General features: G+C 32.8%; 1 protein-coding gene and 1 long non-coding RNA gene across 3 annotated transcripts; one reads left to right on the top strand and one right to left on the bottom strand.

Moving 5' to 3' along the window:
- Nucleotides 1-6,144: 6,144 nt before the first annotated feature.
- LOC144563024 (putative sugar phosphate/phosphate translocator At1g06470) lies at nucleotides 6,145-12,325 on the top strand. 2 transcript variants are annotated; one of them, XR_013514237.1, is made up of 13 exons: nucleotides 6,145-6,687; nucleotides 6,985-7,157; nucleotides 7,648-7,733; nucleotides 7,822-7,871; nucleotides 8,382-8,449; nucleotides 8,568-8,668; nucleotides 9,064-9,076; nucleotides 9,170-9,354; nucleotides 9,991-10,077; nucleotides 10,646-10,740; nucleotides 11,196-11,349; nucleotides 11,425-11,473; nucleotides 12,050-12,325. XR_013514237.1 is itself a non-coding variant. In XM_078312396.1 (12 exons), exons 1-11 carry the CDS (start codon nucleotides 6,284-6,286, stop codon nucleotides 11,311-11,313), a joined length of 1,380 nt encoding a protein of 459 aa, XP_078168522.1. In that variant the 5' UTR covers nucleotides 6,146-6,283; the 3' UTR covers nucleotides 11,314-11,349; nucleotides 12,050-12,325. The 2 variants fall into 2 exon arrangements, 1 of the variants encoding a protein (XP_078168522.1); XM_078312396.1 differs by lacking the exon at nucleotides 11,425-11,473 and having other exon boundaries at nucleotides 6,146-6,687.
- On the bottom strand, nucleotides 11,692-12,595 carry LOC144563025 (uncharacterized). The gene is made up of 2 exons (XR_013514238.1): nucleotides 12,173-12,595; nucleotides 11,692-12,138 (listed from the first exon to the last, which is right to left on the bottom strand). It is a non-coding gene; the product is annotated as an uncharacterized LOC144563025 (long non-coding RNA).
- Nucleotides 12,596-17,370: the final 4,775 nt, after the last annotated feature.

Here is a 17,370-nt window from a genome sequence, read left to right as displayed (position 1 = left end):
GTGCACAAAAATTTGGGTGCATTTGAACCCTCCTCACACACATATATATATATAGAGGAGGGTTCAAATGCACCCAAATTTTTGTGCACCCAAATGTACCCTATCATTTTTCTCCATTTTCAAAGTCCGAATAGTCAATCCAAACCGTTAGATACGATCTACATATTAAGATGTGCTTGGAGACCAAATTTTACATTTTTTGAAATTTTTTTTTACTATTTATTAAACCACTTTGAAAATTCCTCATCCGGTATACAGATCTACTGAATTCCAATATTATTGGGCTTTGAGTTTTGTGCCAAGTAAAAAAGAACGGTTCAGATCTACTGAATCCCTCATCCGGTATACAGAAATTTTACATGGTTTCTCCTTGCTTCCTGGCAACTGACAAGTACCATAATGGAAGAATAATTTGATAGTTCTGGTTAGGTACTACCAACTCTAACATGCAAGGTTGACTTCTACTCTATTGGAATTACAATTTTTGAATTGCCTTTTTACCTCTTTTGTTCATTTTTGTTGAATTTTCATATTTGATATCTGGGGCGGATCTAATGTAGCACAAGGAGGCAGACTTCTCTCTAGATTTTGAATTTTAGTGGTGATTTATTGGAATTGACTTTGCACCTCTCTGAAAATTTTTTGTCTCCTCATCGGAATGTTTGATTTGCAATTCGGGTTAAATTTAGTGTTAAAATCAAAATAAATTTTTTGAATTATAATTGATAATATAAGTTATAGGATCAGAAATTATAAGTCAGGATATTATAAAATATAAGTCAAAACATTATTTTTTTTTTATCGAGTACTCAATTAGTTAATGAATTTAAATTCGATTCAATATTTTTTTGACCCCCCACGAATATCCTGGTCCGTCCCTGCTTGGTATCATATACTTATTGCGAGCAATTCATCTATGTACTGTCTCATCAATTTGATTAGGTTAAGTTTTCGTCAACTTTCTATGACTTGTTATTATATACTTTCTATGCAACCAACTGACAACCGAAACGGCACGAAATCCAGTAAAATTAATATTTGTATATTATCTGCGGATTTTTGTAATTCCGGAAGTCTTTTTAAGAAGTAGCTTTTGGGTTTATTATTATTTTTTTTTTTTGGGAAGATGGTAAGAAAAAAAAATCGGTAATTTTCAATACTCTTTTCCGAGAAATCTAGAATATTATTTGCTGCATGGAGCTGGCCAAATTTTCGAAATACATTTGTCATAGTACCCCTTTGTGATGTCGTAATTCATAAATTTTGGTTGGATTTTGTCAATCCTTTTATTACGACAAATGTTGTCTTCATTATACATTCAGCAGCGAATCTCTTGCAACACCACGTGGACCGCACGTGGTAGGATCCACTTCACCTCGTAGACATGAGAACTGGAGCATCTTCGGTTCTTTGGATTTAATGACTCGACAATCAGCATTTGATCTAGAGTTTCCTATTTTTTCTGTTTTTATTTCATTTATGAACTATCGTGTCCGTGTGGCAATGCATTTGTATTATTGTATACAACCAAGGGGTAAGGGCCTAAGGAGCATAGTAACAAGACTCGCAAATTATTCGCATTTAATTCATTTTTTTTTTACGTTTCTGAATTGAATTCCGAATAAAACGCAAAAAAACGTATAATACATTTTATTCACGAATAAAACGGAAATCACAAATTATTCGTGAGAAAAACATGAAAAAAACGTCAATTTTGTTTTGTTTTGTTTGTTGGGGTTTGTTTTGGAGATTTTTTTTTTTTTTGCTTTTTTACTGTACCGAATCATTTCCGAATTATAAAATAATTACACCTAAATTACGAATTTTTGAACCCGCCGAGCCGAACCCGAACTTTTCGTGTGTCACTATGCTAAGGGGCCAAGGGCCATACACACTACACAAAATCCGTAGGCCTTAGCTGTTGGGTTTCGAGGTAACCAAAACTCGTTTAGGCTTAAGCTGCGGAAAGAACGTAAAACAAAAATTTTACTTCTAACTTAAGCCAAGGATTAAACAGGGTATGTCAGGAAACTTTCCAAGGCGGTCCACCTTCAGTATTCGTTTGGCATCAAAACCCAATTTAATCATTTTACAGATCTACTCCATGATTGATTTCTAAAACTTTAATCTACTTACCAATTAAATAGATTAATATAACATATTTATACCTTGTTTCCAAATCACAGTTGGAATGCAGATCGAGCGAGTAGAGCCTCACCAGGGAAGGAATCGACTCGGAGTATCACACGTGTGATACCTCTATAGGTTATCCACCAGGACTAACCAGCGAGTGGTTTATTTCTTTTGCCAGAAATACTATAAACCGCAAAATTCTGCAAAAACACTATTCACGGGGAAAAAGACGAAAACCCGTAAACATGAATTTTCGGTTACTCAGTTTCATCAATAAGCAAAAACTGACAAACCGCGAAATTCAGTAAAACACTATTCATCGATCCCGTAAATATACTCCATAACAACCCGCAAGATTATACGTCAACTACGTATAACTTTCTTTTCTCAACCGAAACACTATTTGGGAGAGAAACCAAGAAAGAGAGAAAATACCGATTCGATTCTGCACGAAACGATACAAGTGAATTAGCGGTTTTTCTCTCTACATGCACCCTTCTATTTATAGGCTTTTGAGGAGGTTCGCAAAAGACCGAAATACCCCTCAACATATGCCTATTTACAAGATATGCCATTGAATGGATAAGGATGACATGTCATGTGGATAAGATCGACGACGTGTCATCTGGATATGATCGATGACATGTCATGCGGATAAGGACGAATCTGAAAAGACCTGAATGCCCTCGGCCCAAATACAAATAATATTCGTATAATTATTCTGAAAAATTATATATATTTTTCTTGCGGTTGTTATTTCGGTAATTTATACAACATGTCCTGCACATTTATAAATTAACCGGTTAACTTTTATACAACGTGTCACACACGTTTATAAATTAACCAATGTTTTTGCTTGTTATTTTAACATAACATTTATAATTTAATTATAACACGTATAATTAATTATAACCATCTTACTATTGATCATAACCAATTTATAATCAATCACAATAAGATTCTCCGATTAACTCCTATATGGTGTGACCCAATAGGATCTGTGTTATGTTGGTAAATAAAGTTAAAACTGTTTTAACTTCTATAATCATGAGCGGCATCTGGCAACACATCATGACCATCCAATTACACAGATGATGCTGTACAGTACAATATCACGATCCAGTAAACAATTTACTTGTGTCTGTTCTTCTGTCTCATAACTATCAGATTAGTTTCAAGGTAGGTGTGTGTCATCCTTGTAAACTTAATCTTTTCTTGATCTTGAGCAGATTATCAAATATGATTACTCTTGTAATCATACCGCGCACTGATAATCTTATTCTATCAAGGGGTCCAGTGATGTTATAGCTCGTATAGAGATACGAGGGACAATAGTACTTTTGGTAAACCATCACTACCTCAGCTAAGCCATGTATACCGAAGAGCTACCATTATAACTGCATTTTACCGACAGCGTTTGATAACAATCACGCATATACATTTCTTAGTAGGAAAGATGAATACCTCATACTTTAGAACTTAACACTGAATGAAAGCATTAATGACACGAACACAATTCCGTATAATGTTTCATTCGGGGTCTGTCAGATATCATGTTCCTGGAACATATATCTATGTGATTAAAATGACAACTCTTTGTCTATGGTCTGTAAAACTTGACCATCATTTAATCCACATACTAACCTTACAGCGGTAATTAGTGTTCCTGCTAATTACCTTGGTCAGTGACCTTTTAAGAGTATATATCATCTATATTATGGAGTTTCACAATTTCAGTCATGAACTCGAAATGATCCATAAATGCAATAATACTCAAGGCAACAAAATGATATTAATCATCCAATTCATGAACAAAGCTTTATATATAATCAATTATCGTATTATTGACTTCTAAATTATTACACTAACATTAGCAACATCAAATTGTATACGATCTGAATTAAGCGCCACACATAGAACCCATAGCATTTAGTATAACAACGTAAACATCTACGTTCTGATTTTTAAAAAAAATTCAGGTATATGATGTTAATAATATTATATAATATTTGTTTGTTGAATTTTATAATTATATATTTTTTAAAATTTGTTAAAATTATCAAATTAATTTATTGTTTCTGAATTTTCATTCTTGTTTAAATAAGGAGAAGTGAAAGATTGATTAAGATCGAAAATTAATATATTTCTCTAATCACTAACTCTATCAAGTTAGATTCCGAACATTTAATTTAAGCTTGCACGAATTTTAAAGCAGTTCTTATATTTCAAATGGATATAAAAAGTTGTTGTTGACTCGACTAAGACTATTCTATTCTTTGTGGTATCGTAGGAGATATTCACTGCCCGATGAGCAAACCTCTGCTCCTTGCCTCCTTCCATATTATCTCTTCTCTCTCAAGCTCTTGATTCTAGAGTGGATATTAAAATGAATAAAGACGAGTCAAAATATATCTTTGTTTTTTTGCATGAAAACCCGTAGGCATAGTCAAAATATATCTTGATAAATATTTATGACCTAAAATATTTGCTCGAAGAGTGTACCCAATTACTATTCACTATTTTTTTTTTTTTGAAATAAAAGTATTATTTGTTATATTAGTCTGTTATACCAGTGCAATAAAATAGATTAATTTTTTGCGTAACAAAACCCAACAGTAACAACACTTTGCAAGTTGAGCTCAATGAACCAGCGGTGCGGCTTACCCGCATATAGTAAAGCATATATGTTTGAATGGAGTGAGAATAACTAGAAAAGAAGCTATTCAAAGAGTAAATGTTATTCGGAATAGTAATATGTATTCAAATAATATTTTTGTTATTCAGAATAGTTATAATAAATGTATTTTTATTTTTTATAAATATTAAAATAGCTAATATTCAGAAATTTAAAGAGAGATTTTTTCTTCTTGAATTTCTATCAACACAGTTCTAAAATGACAAAATTGATGTCACTTTTAACATATTCACGTTGTGACAATTTGTTTGAGACCCCACTTGTCTATTTTTCTTTTTAATTAGCATCTTTGTTGACACTATTATTTTATGTTATAATTATTTACTATTTCAAATGTACAATACAAACAAAATTTTTACTAATTTGAATAGCACAATTTTCACACTATTATGGCAACCACTATTTTTTTCTCTATTCTCATTTACTAGTTTCAAATTTCACTATTCTAGCTATTCTAACTCGCCTTCAAACATACCCTGATCTTTAAAGACGATTTCTAAATTATGTAAGATGATTTAAAAAAAAAGGAGATTATCACCTGATGCAGCTCAGCCTCTAAGATATGCAATGGATAAATCTGAACCGTTCATTGAAAATTTTAAAAGAAAAACTAACCGATTTAGGAGTAGATCTAGGGTGTTCTTGAGTTCACCAAGCTCCTTGGTGAACTCAAGTCTAAAATCCATCGAATCGGTTTCAAATGATGAATTTAAACCGTTGAAACCCACCTACCTTACAAGTGATGCATCTATATGTAAACTTTTTTTAATTTAAAAATTAATTTTGCATAGAGTTGAGTGGTAAAAAAAGATTAAAAAATGAATGCATTAAAATTAATTTATTAACCTTAAAATTTTGACCACTTGACTTTATACTAAATTAATTTGAATATTTAAAATTTTCACATGTAGATACATCACTCATAAGGTAAGTGAATTTCAACAGTTTGAATTCATCATTTGAAGCCAATTTGATGAATTTTAAACTTGATTTTACAAGAAAGAAACTTGGTGTACTTAAAAAAACCCTAGTTCTACACGATTTAGAGTATCTACATCTCTAATATTATTAGAATTTATAACGTGAGGTGGCAGTTTCAAAAACATGAAAGAATTTTTTACTAAAAATTATACATGAATTTTTTTTTATTAATCATTTACCAGTTCTGAGCAACATCGAATCAGATACTTATTTAGAAGAGGACACGTGGCCTCTTTCCTTTTTTTTTTTTTTTAACCGGAATAGATGTTTGACTTCCACCGACAGTGGGTCAACTCTACTGTATCTTCTCTTCGTTTCACCTGTTCCCAATCTCAACGCACGCTTCTCTCTTAATACTCGCTGTAATTTCTTCTTCTTTCCCTTGATAGATCCAGTGGGAGTCCAGTTGCACGAACAAAGCAAAACCCGTAAACCAGATCTGGCTTCTCTTACCCTCAAAAACACATTCCAATAATGGAAGGTTCTAACTCTGATCCAGTAATTGAAGAATTAGACGAAAACGAAGAGACAGGAATAGAAGAGGAAATATCAAAACAAGAATTAGAAGGTCAGAAACCACAGCTCAAAAAGGAGCCTTCCTTCTCGCGCTGGTGCAATGATGGAGGCCCTGGGACAAAGAGTTCGCTTGCTGATGCTGATTCGGAGGAGATTGATCTACCCTTTATAAACGGAAGCTTGTCAGAGAGGGGGAAATCTGATAACGGAGCAGGGGACAGGGGACACTCGAGTTTTGATGTAGAGAATGGACTGCATGGCGAATGCTTGAAATCTGATGGTAGATCGATTTCTCCATTTTTTGTGCTGAAGATTTTGGTGTATGTTCTCATTTGGTACACTCTGAGTACGTGCCTTACCTTGTAAGTGCTCCATCAATCACATTAAATTATTTCCTGGGTAGTAACACCAGGGCACTTATTTCTTATTCGACCAAATTACAACACTGTTTCTGGATTTCTTTCACATTTGGCTGCCCGAGTTGGTTATTATTCTGTCAAGCAAACTCTAAGGCGAGTATTCATTTGCAAAACTAAATTTTAGATGCACATATTCAAAAGGAGATTAGTTTAGAGCATTGGTGTAGTTATCTCTGTCATGTCAGCTTAAAGTTCAGAATTTTGACTTCTGTTACATATCTATAAATGTATCTGATAAAGGTATAATAAGGAGATGCTCGGGAAGAAATATTTTCACTTTCCTGCGCCATTGCTGATGAACACTGTACATTTCACAATGCAAGCGGTCTTCTCAAAGGTTATTATTTTTTTTCGATCAAGGAAGTCAGGAAACAGAGATGACAAAATGTCATGGAGAGACTACTCAATTCGGGGTACTTGTTATAGTTTTTTTATTTTATCCATTCTCCATGTTAATGTGTTCTTTATGCTAATGTAATCAGGTTGTCTGTTTACAATCTTATATTATTTATAAATGAGGGTTTTTGGTGCCCAAATGGACACAACCTCTCTTTTGCAGTAATATTTCAAAATTCCGAAGTTCGAAATGAACTTGAAACCTTGATTTTGTTCTTTTACACAATTAAACCATGCTTGTACAATTGCAATTTCTTTAGTTCACTCAGTAGAAGACCAAAAGGCTGAAAGATCAAATGATTTACTTGTAACTGATAAATTTTAGTGCATTAAATTTGGTTTCTTGATCTTGTACCAAATGAACTCAAAGAACTTTACTTGGACATGGCTTCTGAAGATGGTTTGATTTATACTTTTGAAATATTACTATGAGAGAGAGGTTGTCACATTGAACCCTCCTCTTAATAACTCCCCTTATGTGTTAATGTTCTTTTATATGGTGTGCAGTTGTCCCCTTAGGTTTAGCAACGGCTCTAGATATAAACTTGAGCAATCTTTCCCTTGTTTTCATTACTGTTACATTTGCTACCATGGTGAGGTTCTTTTTAATAAAAAAATAAAAACCGAATATTAAATGGGTTAATAATATGCTGTTCCTAAACTCTGTTTTTTATTTTTCAGTGTAAATCGGCAGGCCCAATTTTTTTACTCTTGTTCGCTTTTGCATTTAGGTGAGTTGAATTAACTAATAACAATATATGATTTCTCTCAAATTTCTTGATTTTATAGATATTAAAATGAATGTAAAACCATGGATGCCCCTAAAATCATTAATAAACCATCTATATATTCCCTCCGCAAATGAAATATCTCATACTTGGCAAATATAAGAGAATGGATCCAAAGAGCTAACCCCTTCTCTCCCATGTGCTCCAAGGAGTGGTCAAACTAGCCTTGGTTATCTCACCTTCATTCAAAGAGAATGTCGAACGAGGCGAGCAGTTTGTAATTTTATGTGTGTGTGTGTGTGTGGGGGGGGGGGGGGGGGGGGGCAGAATATAGAGAAACTTTTCTTTCTGCTTTCTTGGATATACCTAATAAGCTAATAAGTCCCTTATTTTAAATTCTGTACATATATATTTCTCAGTTTGGGTTTCTTCTTTGTATTTTAAAGTTTTGCACAGTCTTGCATGAAATATCAATAATATATCTAATCTTCATTCTTTGTTTTGTTTTCAAAGATTGGAAAAACCAAGCCTTAAGCTTCTTGGGATCATGTTTGTCATTTCAGTTGGAGTCCTGTTGTCAGGTACATGATGCTCTCTTAGTTTCTCTCTCTCTCTCTCTTTTGAAACCTGGGCAGAATCTCTCTCTCTTTCTCTAGGTTTGTGTGTTGCTGGCTTAACTTTAGATGGTATAATTTTCAGTTGCAAAGGCGACAGAGTTTAATCTGTGGGGATTTATTTTAATCATGCTCGCAGCCGCTTTATCTGGCTTTAGATGGGCCATGACTCAAATTCTCCTTCAGGTTCATTTTGTCCAGATGTTTTTCCTTTTCTTCCTGATGCATTAGTGATCTATAGTTATCTGGAATAAGTTGCCATATGCCCCTGGAAAACATATTATTTCCTTTGTAAATGTGTTTGAATGGAAATGGGACATACGAACCTGGCAAGGTTGAGAAGATAATACAATCCCCATCAGAATGACATTCTGGGTATTTTAATGATTAATTATGTTGTGTATTGAAAAGTTTTTGGTTGATGCTATTTTTTTTTTGTAATAAAGCACAAGAGGGAAAAAGAAGGACGATTATCATGATATTTTCTCACCTTTTAAATTATTTTATTTTTGAACTTCCAATACTGACTTGAACTCTTTTTTCTTATCTTTTCCTGTGTGGCTGTTGAACTTATCACAAAGAAAGAGGGATACGGTAAGCTGATACTAATTTATATAACTTGTTTTTTCAAACTGAACTTATTGTCCGTCTTTAATTACTAAAATGTTAATTGCTGATACCTTTCAGGTCTAAAAGATCCAATTAATCTGATGAGTTCTGTATCACCTGTCATGGCCATAGTGACTGCTATTTTATCTCTGGCATTAGATCCATGGAGTGAATTTAGCAAAAGCATTTTTTTTAATAATCCTCGCCACATAATAAGAAGTTGCATTTTGCTGCTTTTTGGTGGGGCCATGGCCTTTCTCATGGTGAGTACAAGGACTCACTTTCTGCAGTATTGCTGTGTCAGCCTCTAATATACCAATGTGCTGTCTGAAGTGGATGATCAGATGATGATCTTCATGTTAATAGAAATTATTGTTAGCTTTTATCAAAGATTTTAGAAGGTTGTCAATTGTCACCTAGTGTGAGGCTGACAGCTTTGGTCATGTCAGATCACACCACGATCCATCTCGGTGAAAATCATAGATAAATTTTGTTTGTATATTTAAATATCAGGTTGTATTTAGATGCCAATATACTTGGGAACAAACTTTTTTTAAATTCTGTCTTTTAATATATTCAAATTTAAATAATGGTAGGGGAGATCAATATCTCCATCCATTCCAATCGTGCTTTTATATCCAAAGTGAATTAGCCCAACAAATTGTGGTAAAGTCCACCTGACAAGACTGAAGCTCTCAAGTTTTAAGTTTGGTTATGTTTTGGACTTGAGTCCAGCCCATCTATATTGGCATCAGTGGGCATTCAAGCAACATGCATGAGTATAAAGCATAGATTGCAGTTAATAGCGCAGGCACAAACCCATTTTCTACGAACTTTCTTACTATTTACTGAGATATTTGAAGTTAGTGGGTGTCTCTTTTTTTTCTTGGCAATCACAGGTTCTGACAGAGTATGTTCTTGTTTCGGATACCAGTGCAGTAACTGTGACTGTTATTGGAATTTTCAAGGATGCTGTCACTATTTTAGTATGTCATGCTTCCTTGATTATTTTATTTATCTTAGAAGAAAAGCCTTTTATTTTATTAAAGAGCTGCTGTTAGTTTGATAGCATATCCAACTTCTGTGCAGAAATGCAATAACACTGTTAGTTTGATAGCATAACACTGATTTTACTGGTAGGTTTCAACCTTATATTTTTGTCCAAAGCTTGTGACACCTTTAACTCTTGGACGGTCAGCGAAATACCCTGTTGCTGTTTATTATCTTATCAAGCAGTCCCCATTTTGACTCTTTAAGTATAGAGGCATGAAATATATTGTCAATTATCCTCATTTTTATTTGTGCCCCTTTTAATAAAAGACAAAAAGCACAACCATTATCCAAATTTAAAGAAAAGATCTAATAACAAGGAAAAAATTAAACGATAATATACAATTATGGTAATGCTTCAGTTGTCATGGTGTTTTTCACCTATGGGGTGGGTTGGTAAGTTAAATGAAGATGCTGTGATATTCTTGTTTCTTTATATTGCCTCCTTTCCTATTTAAGAGTTTTATTTGTTTGATTTTTGTATCTCTTGACAAATATACATAGGTTGCTGTTCTCTTCTTCAACGACCCATTTACATGGCTTAAAGGAATTGGACTGCTCATCATAACCTCTGGGGTTGGTTTGTTCAACTGGTACAAGTACGTATATTCTTACATCATCTCATGGTTTACTAATTATTTATGCTTATTTCCACTTAGATGATGGTTTTGGATGGATGATTTCAAAACGTTGCAAATTTCTTGCCTGAATAATTTTCAACTAGATTGCTATTTAAAATTCAACCTGTTGTGATCAGTGTAATAAAATGCGGTCTATGCGGCCGCATATGCGTATTCGGTTGTAATCCGCATAGAAATCTGTATGCGGTTCCGCATATGCGGCCACATATTATTACCATTACCGCATATTCAGCTACCGCATACTTGTTCATATGATACCGCATATTACCTCATATTTGTTTATATGTATATGAATTCTCATTTTGAAATCCGCATATATAAGACCGCATAAATTTCTGCATATGCGGTATGCGGTGGCCTTCCGCATACCGCATGGAAACCGCATTTTATAACATTGGTTGTGATGCATGAAGGTACCAAAAGGTAAAGAAAGGTGATGGAAACAGAGAAGAAATGCCTCTCTCGTCTTTGAATGGAGCCGCAAAATATGTAATCCTTGATGATACAGAATCTCAAGATGGTACCAACTAACATTACCTTTTGTAACACGGTTGGCTAAACTGACAGGTATCACATCTAATTTAATTTCTCTGGGTCTTTATTTTACATATGACTTAAAAACGTATTTTGCTATATCTGCAGTCACACCTAATATTCACTATAATCACAGCTGGCACACAACTACTTTTAGGTATTTGCAAATAACATCCAACCTTTACGCTAATGCAATGGAAAGGCATACCATATTCAAATTTGACAACTTTGTCCTTGCCAATTTGCAAACTGTAGTTGAGGAAAAATAAAACAAAGAGATATGTTGGATTGTTTTTGCATACTAATTTAATATTAAATTTGGTTGGAGAAGATAAGAAAATCAGGGGCAATTATTATTTTCACCTTAATTTAACCTTGACAGTTGGGCTTTGTTTGTTGTTTTTTGCAAATTACCAAAACATAACTTGCTTGCGGCAAACATAAAAAATTATTGGTGGTTTAGCAAATACAACAACTTTTAGTATAAGCTGCGGGACACAAATTTCTGTCATTTTTTCAATAAAAGGTATAGCCCATTTCATATATTGAAACTGTTTAAGATACATCTCAAGCTAAGGCTCAGATCAATCCACCGTATCTGATGGAAGCCCCCAGATGCAATTAACAAAAGTTAACCTACTAACTAAAAATCCAGGCATAATTTCTTTCATATATTTGTAAAATTTGATTTATTATGTTTTAATTTTGTACTGTACTTTTATTTTGAATTCAGGTAGCTGCTACAGATAGGTGTTGAATAAGGCAAAGAATACTCACAGAGTATGCAATTTTCTTAAATATTGTTTTATACTTGAAAAATTACTTTCATTTCTGGTTTAATCTATAGTGGAGAGACTCTACTTTGTCCTCCCATGTATTGTTTCATTCATTACTTGTCAACTGTTAATGCACAGAATTACGGAAGCCAAATTGTCTATTAGGTTGACAAAAGGATAATATAAGACTATAAGTTAATTTATATGGGAGAGCAGCTAGTATAAGTTTTGAAGATGAGATGTGACACTATTTAGGTCCTGTGAAAATCTTGTATACTGATTTCTTTATCTGTATATCCGTTTCATAAGTTTTATTCTAAAGGCGTTGAATTAGAAAGTTGCATACCGCAATTTTTAGAATTTTGTTCTTTGAAACAACTATTGTCAGGCCACTAGTGCAGTATTACAGTTATGTGAAACTTCAAAGCTATTTTGATTTAGGATAAGGCTTCTTATTCTTTTACGTGCTATAGAGGCATATCACGCCCATTTTATGCAGGTGAGAAAAAAAAAATTGTTGATCAAGCTTCATATAAAAAAAAAGGTTGTCAACATTGTTCGTAAGCAGCTTTTTTTAGTATGAGGAGGGATCGAGTTACAACAATTTTTGAGTTACAACAAGTTATAACAATCATTTTTTTATATTTTTAAAGTTCAAATCGTCAATCCAAACCGTTAGATGTGTTCTCTACAATAAAATGTGCTTGGAGACCAAATTTTACATTTTTTTTACTATTTATTAAGATGGGTACAAAAATTAGTCAAATTCAGACCATTGAATTTTGTACCCATCTTAATAAATAGTAAAAAAATTCCAAAAAATGTAAAATTTGGTCTCCAAGCATATTTTATTATAGAGATCACATCTAATGGTTTGGATTAACGATTTGGACTTTGAAAATGTAAAAAATAGTTGTTGTAACTTGTTGTAACTTGATCTCTCATCTTTTAGTATTAATACCTTGCCTTATTCTAGAAACTCGTATTTTTATGACTTCTGGTTCCAATTATTATTTTTTTCAAAAAAAGTTATTGTCAGTTCTCAATATACATCCTTTCCCACAAAATAGGGCAGTGCCTCCAATAAAATAGAAATATATTTAGACAGAAATAAAATCATTTTTTTTGTACTTCCATTTTATAAAGAACACTGATTGGCTCATCAAACTTATTAAACTAAATATTAACACAATAAAAAAAATTGTAAATCAAATATTAAAAATTAAGCTTATTAAACTAAATCTTAAGTTTAGTGCTAACTTGGAGTTGTCCCTACAATTCAGGTATTGTATTGACGAAATTTAGATAGTATACTTGTAATCTAAGCTTCCAATACAAATAAGATAACATGTAAAAGAAAAATTTACTCATATATGTAAACTAAATAGGTACACATCTCAATTATGGAAGATCTTTTTTAGATATCTCCAAGAACTTCAAGTTAAACTCTAATTTATTCATTTTGTATATACAATGTATAGATATTTTCATAATTGTATATGATGAGGGTTCCAATGCCTCATTTTTTTCATACCTCATCATACCTCATATTTTATATTTTTGTTTTCAAAGTCCAAATTGTCGATCTGAACCGTTCAACAAAATATTTATACTAAAATATGCATGGAGATGAAATTTTATATTTTTTGGAATTTTTTAAGATAGGTACAAAATCACTGTTTTTGAACTGTTCAAAAAACAGTGATTTTTTATCTATCTTAAAAAATAGTAAAAAAATTTCAAAAATTATAAAATTTCATCCCTAATCATATTTTAGTATGGATATCATGTTGAACGGTTCGGATCGACAATTTAGACTTTGAATATGAAGAAAATGAAGATATAAAATATGAGGTATGATGAGGTATAAAAAAAATGACGCATTGGAACCCTCCTCATTATATACAATCTAATAATTTTTTTTATAAAAAAATATTAAACTTCTGTTATACATTTTATTTTGTAATTAATTTAGCTTTCTCCAATATATACTTCTAATAAAACAACACATATATAATATCATTTCTTCACTTCCAGCGGGTCTCAATTTGTATTTGTAGATTAAAAAAAGTCTCATTCCTAAATGATGATTGTAGTCATTAAATAATGTGTGCATACTCTTAGCTTTTTCATTTACTTTTTAAAGAGAATATTTTTTTTACCATATTAGTCAGCATAACTTTATTGTCACAACTTTGACACATGAAAGTTCATTTGCTGCACCACCCGAAATTAATAAACTTTGACACATTATAATAATCATCACACCGCTGGCCAGTACGTTATAATTACTCAAGTATAACAAATTAAACACCGACTTACTCATAGAGTTAATTAAGATATAAGTCATTATTAAGGATTTTTATTTTTTGTTGAAAATTGGTTGAGAATTATCTTCTTAGTAGTAGCATATTGAACTTGAGTTTTCTATTTATGTTGTCAAAGCTCACTTTGATTAGAGTTAATTATGATTCGATATCTGATACTATAATACGAGTAGAACTAGGGTGTTCTTAAGCTCACCAAAGTGTTTGGTGAGCTTAACTCTAAAACCCATCAAATCGGTTTCAAATGACGAATCCGAACCATTGGAACCCGCCTACCTTACGAGTGATGTGTCTACATGTGAAAATTTTAAACATTTGAATTAATTTAGTATAAAGTCAATAGGTCAAAATTAAAAGGTTAATAAATTAGTTTTAGTGCTTTCATTTTTTGAACATTTTTTGACCGCTTGACTTTATACTAAATTAATTTGAATGTTTAAAACTTTCACATGTAGACGCATCACTCGTAAGGTAGACGGATTTCAACGGTTCGGATTCGTCATTTAAAACTGATTTGATCGGTTTTGGAGTTAAGCTCACCAAACACTTTGGTGAGCTTAAGAACACCCTAGTTCTATTCCTATAATACTATATTGTTAGTGTTGGCATCATATAATACTATAATATCGTTGGAACTTAATTCCGTTGTTTTAAAAAAAAAAGAATAAAAGGTACGAGGCTTAATGCAAATAACACGAGACAATATTTAGGTATTTGCAAATAACACCCAACTTTCATATACTAATGCAATGGAATGATATATCATATTAAATTTCACAAATTTGTCACTACTAATAAGCTGTTTCATTTCCAAACAGTTGTTGAGCAAAAACAAAACAAAGAGATATGTTGGATTCTTTTTGCATATTGATTTACAATCCAAATTGGTCCAAGAAATTACGAAAGGTAGGGAGATCTGATTTCTCTAATACCTCCATGATCTCTCTTTTTGCGTGATGCGTGTACTCAACCATGATACTCGTTATCACGTGTCCCGACATCATTAGCAAGCCCCACCCTAATAAAAAGAAAAACAATTAGATTTAATGAAAGCTGTGTGTAAGAGCATCTCCATCGGCTTTCAAATGGAATTGCAAAATCCAACGTGGCAATCACCGAATCCTCATTGGCAATTTCATTTTTGCTTTTAGCGCTGCGGAGACCTTTAATAATTTGCAAGCTTTCATAATATGAAAGCTTGCAAAAGCGCTTTCATTTCGCTGAATTCCGTCTCTCTCTCTATCTCTCTTCCATAACATGAGAGAACTTTTAAATTACTCCTCTCACCGTTCATGTTTTCATAGAGAACTACAAAAATTTCATAAAAAGAATTTAAAAAATATAAACGATCTACAGACTATAGCGAATTACAGAAATATGGGAGGCAATTTTATTTTCCATTTCAACGGAGATCCATCCTGTATGATTTCTTCTTTCGTAGTTTTTCCCCTTTGTTCTTCCCCTTTTCACCATTAATGGCTGCGCATAGTTGTTGCTTTAAATAAAAAAATAAGCTTTAAAACTATATATCTGAACAATAAATATCACATAATTCAAGGAACAACATGACAATGTAACATTCCACAAGAAACATCTATTTTACACATTTGACAAAAATGCAAATTTACAACAACATGAATCTAATGTCTTGGCATAAGCTTCTCTCTGCTTCCCACAGTACTCGAACAAACTCACATCGAATCAGCGCCTCATCGCTTCCCTTTGATATCATAAGATAGATCCAGAGTCACTTCCATGCTTGGCTTTGTGGATGTTTTGTATATATATTAGAAATAGAGGGTTTGAGAACCTACCCTTCAAAATTGAAATTTAGAATATCAATTAGAACCATACAATGGGCTAATGTGGTTGATTAAAATGTTATGTACAACCAAGCATCACATAAAGCTTACTGGCTGTCATGGGTGCTTGAAGTGCCATGATATTTATCACCTCTCACTCTAGTCTTCATATTGTTATTGTCTCCTAGCAATTTTCTTTCTCACTTGATATCTCTTGAACTCCTTTTCTCTCTCTTTTGGAAGATATGGCAAGTACTATTGATAAAGTCATAAAGAGGAGGAGAATTTGACGGAGGTAATAAGATCAAGCAGGACAAGTGTTTGCAAAACAGAGTTGATTGTTTTGGCATGAGACACGTCTCACTAGTACAGCAGATGAGATGAAACATGGATGCCTTGCATGAATAGGGATTCAATTAGATTTTGTTTTCAGATGGCATGTGAGATCATGATTTATTTATTTTTTTGAGAAAAAAATATCATGAATTGAAAGAGAGAGAAACAGATATTGGTGGGGGTGAAAATAGAGATATGTTCTCAGTTTTTAAGTTACTGTTTTCACCAGTGTGGGTGAATTGGAGACGGAGAAAGAAATGGAAAGGTCCATTTGTACTTTAAGATCCGTGTTACATAGATTTTTGCAATTAGTATTATTTCACCGATGCAACTGATTTGCAATTAATTGATAATTTCAAATTAACAGCTGTCTTGAAATTGCAAATCACTTTCAGCGTTGGAGATGCTCTAATATACTCAAAACATTTTAAGATTTGGTGTTTAAAATAGAGATAACAATAAAGTGGGTTACATTTGGTCTTGATTTGATCGTTTTGGGTCCAAATCAGTTTGCTTTTGGATATTTCTTAGTTTTCTGGTTATTAGAGTTGGCGTTCTGGTAGTTTTGAGTTTGAGTTTGAGTTTGGTTTGTTTCGGCTTATCCACCTTCAAACTATTTTGTCTTACATTGTCTTAAATTTTGTATTAGATAAATCAGTTTGAGAGGTGATTTGTGAAAGTTATTACGCCGATCGAGAAGATTGACTTCGGCAATTGGTGATCTTTTCAGGTTACATGCCACAAGAATTGTTGAGCAGGTCATGTTCTCATGTGGAACGTGTAAGATTCGAGTTTCGAGCTACGTTGGGTTTT

Source organism: Carex rostrata, chromosome 12, assembly GCF_964058835.1.
Source record: "Carex rostrata chromosome 12, lpCarRost1.2, whole genome shotgun sequence".
Classification (NCBI taxonomy): domain Eukaryota; kingdom Viridiplantae; phylum Streptophyta; class Magnoliopsida; order Poales; family Cyperaceae; genus Carex; species Carex rostrata.
Note: the sequence above shows the minus strand (reverse complement) of the source record. Positions and strands in the feature narration are given on the sequence as shown.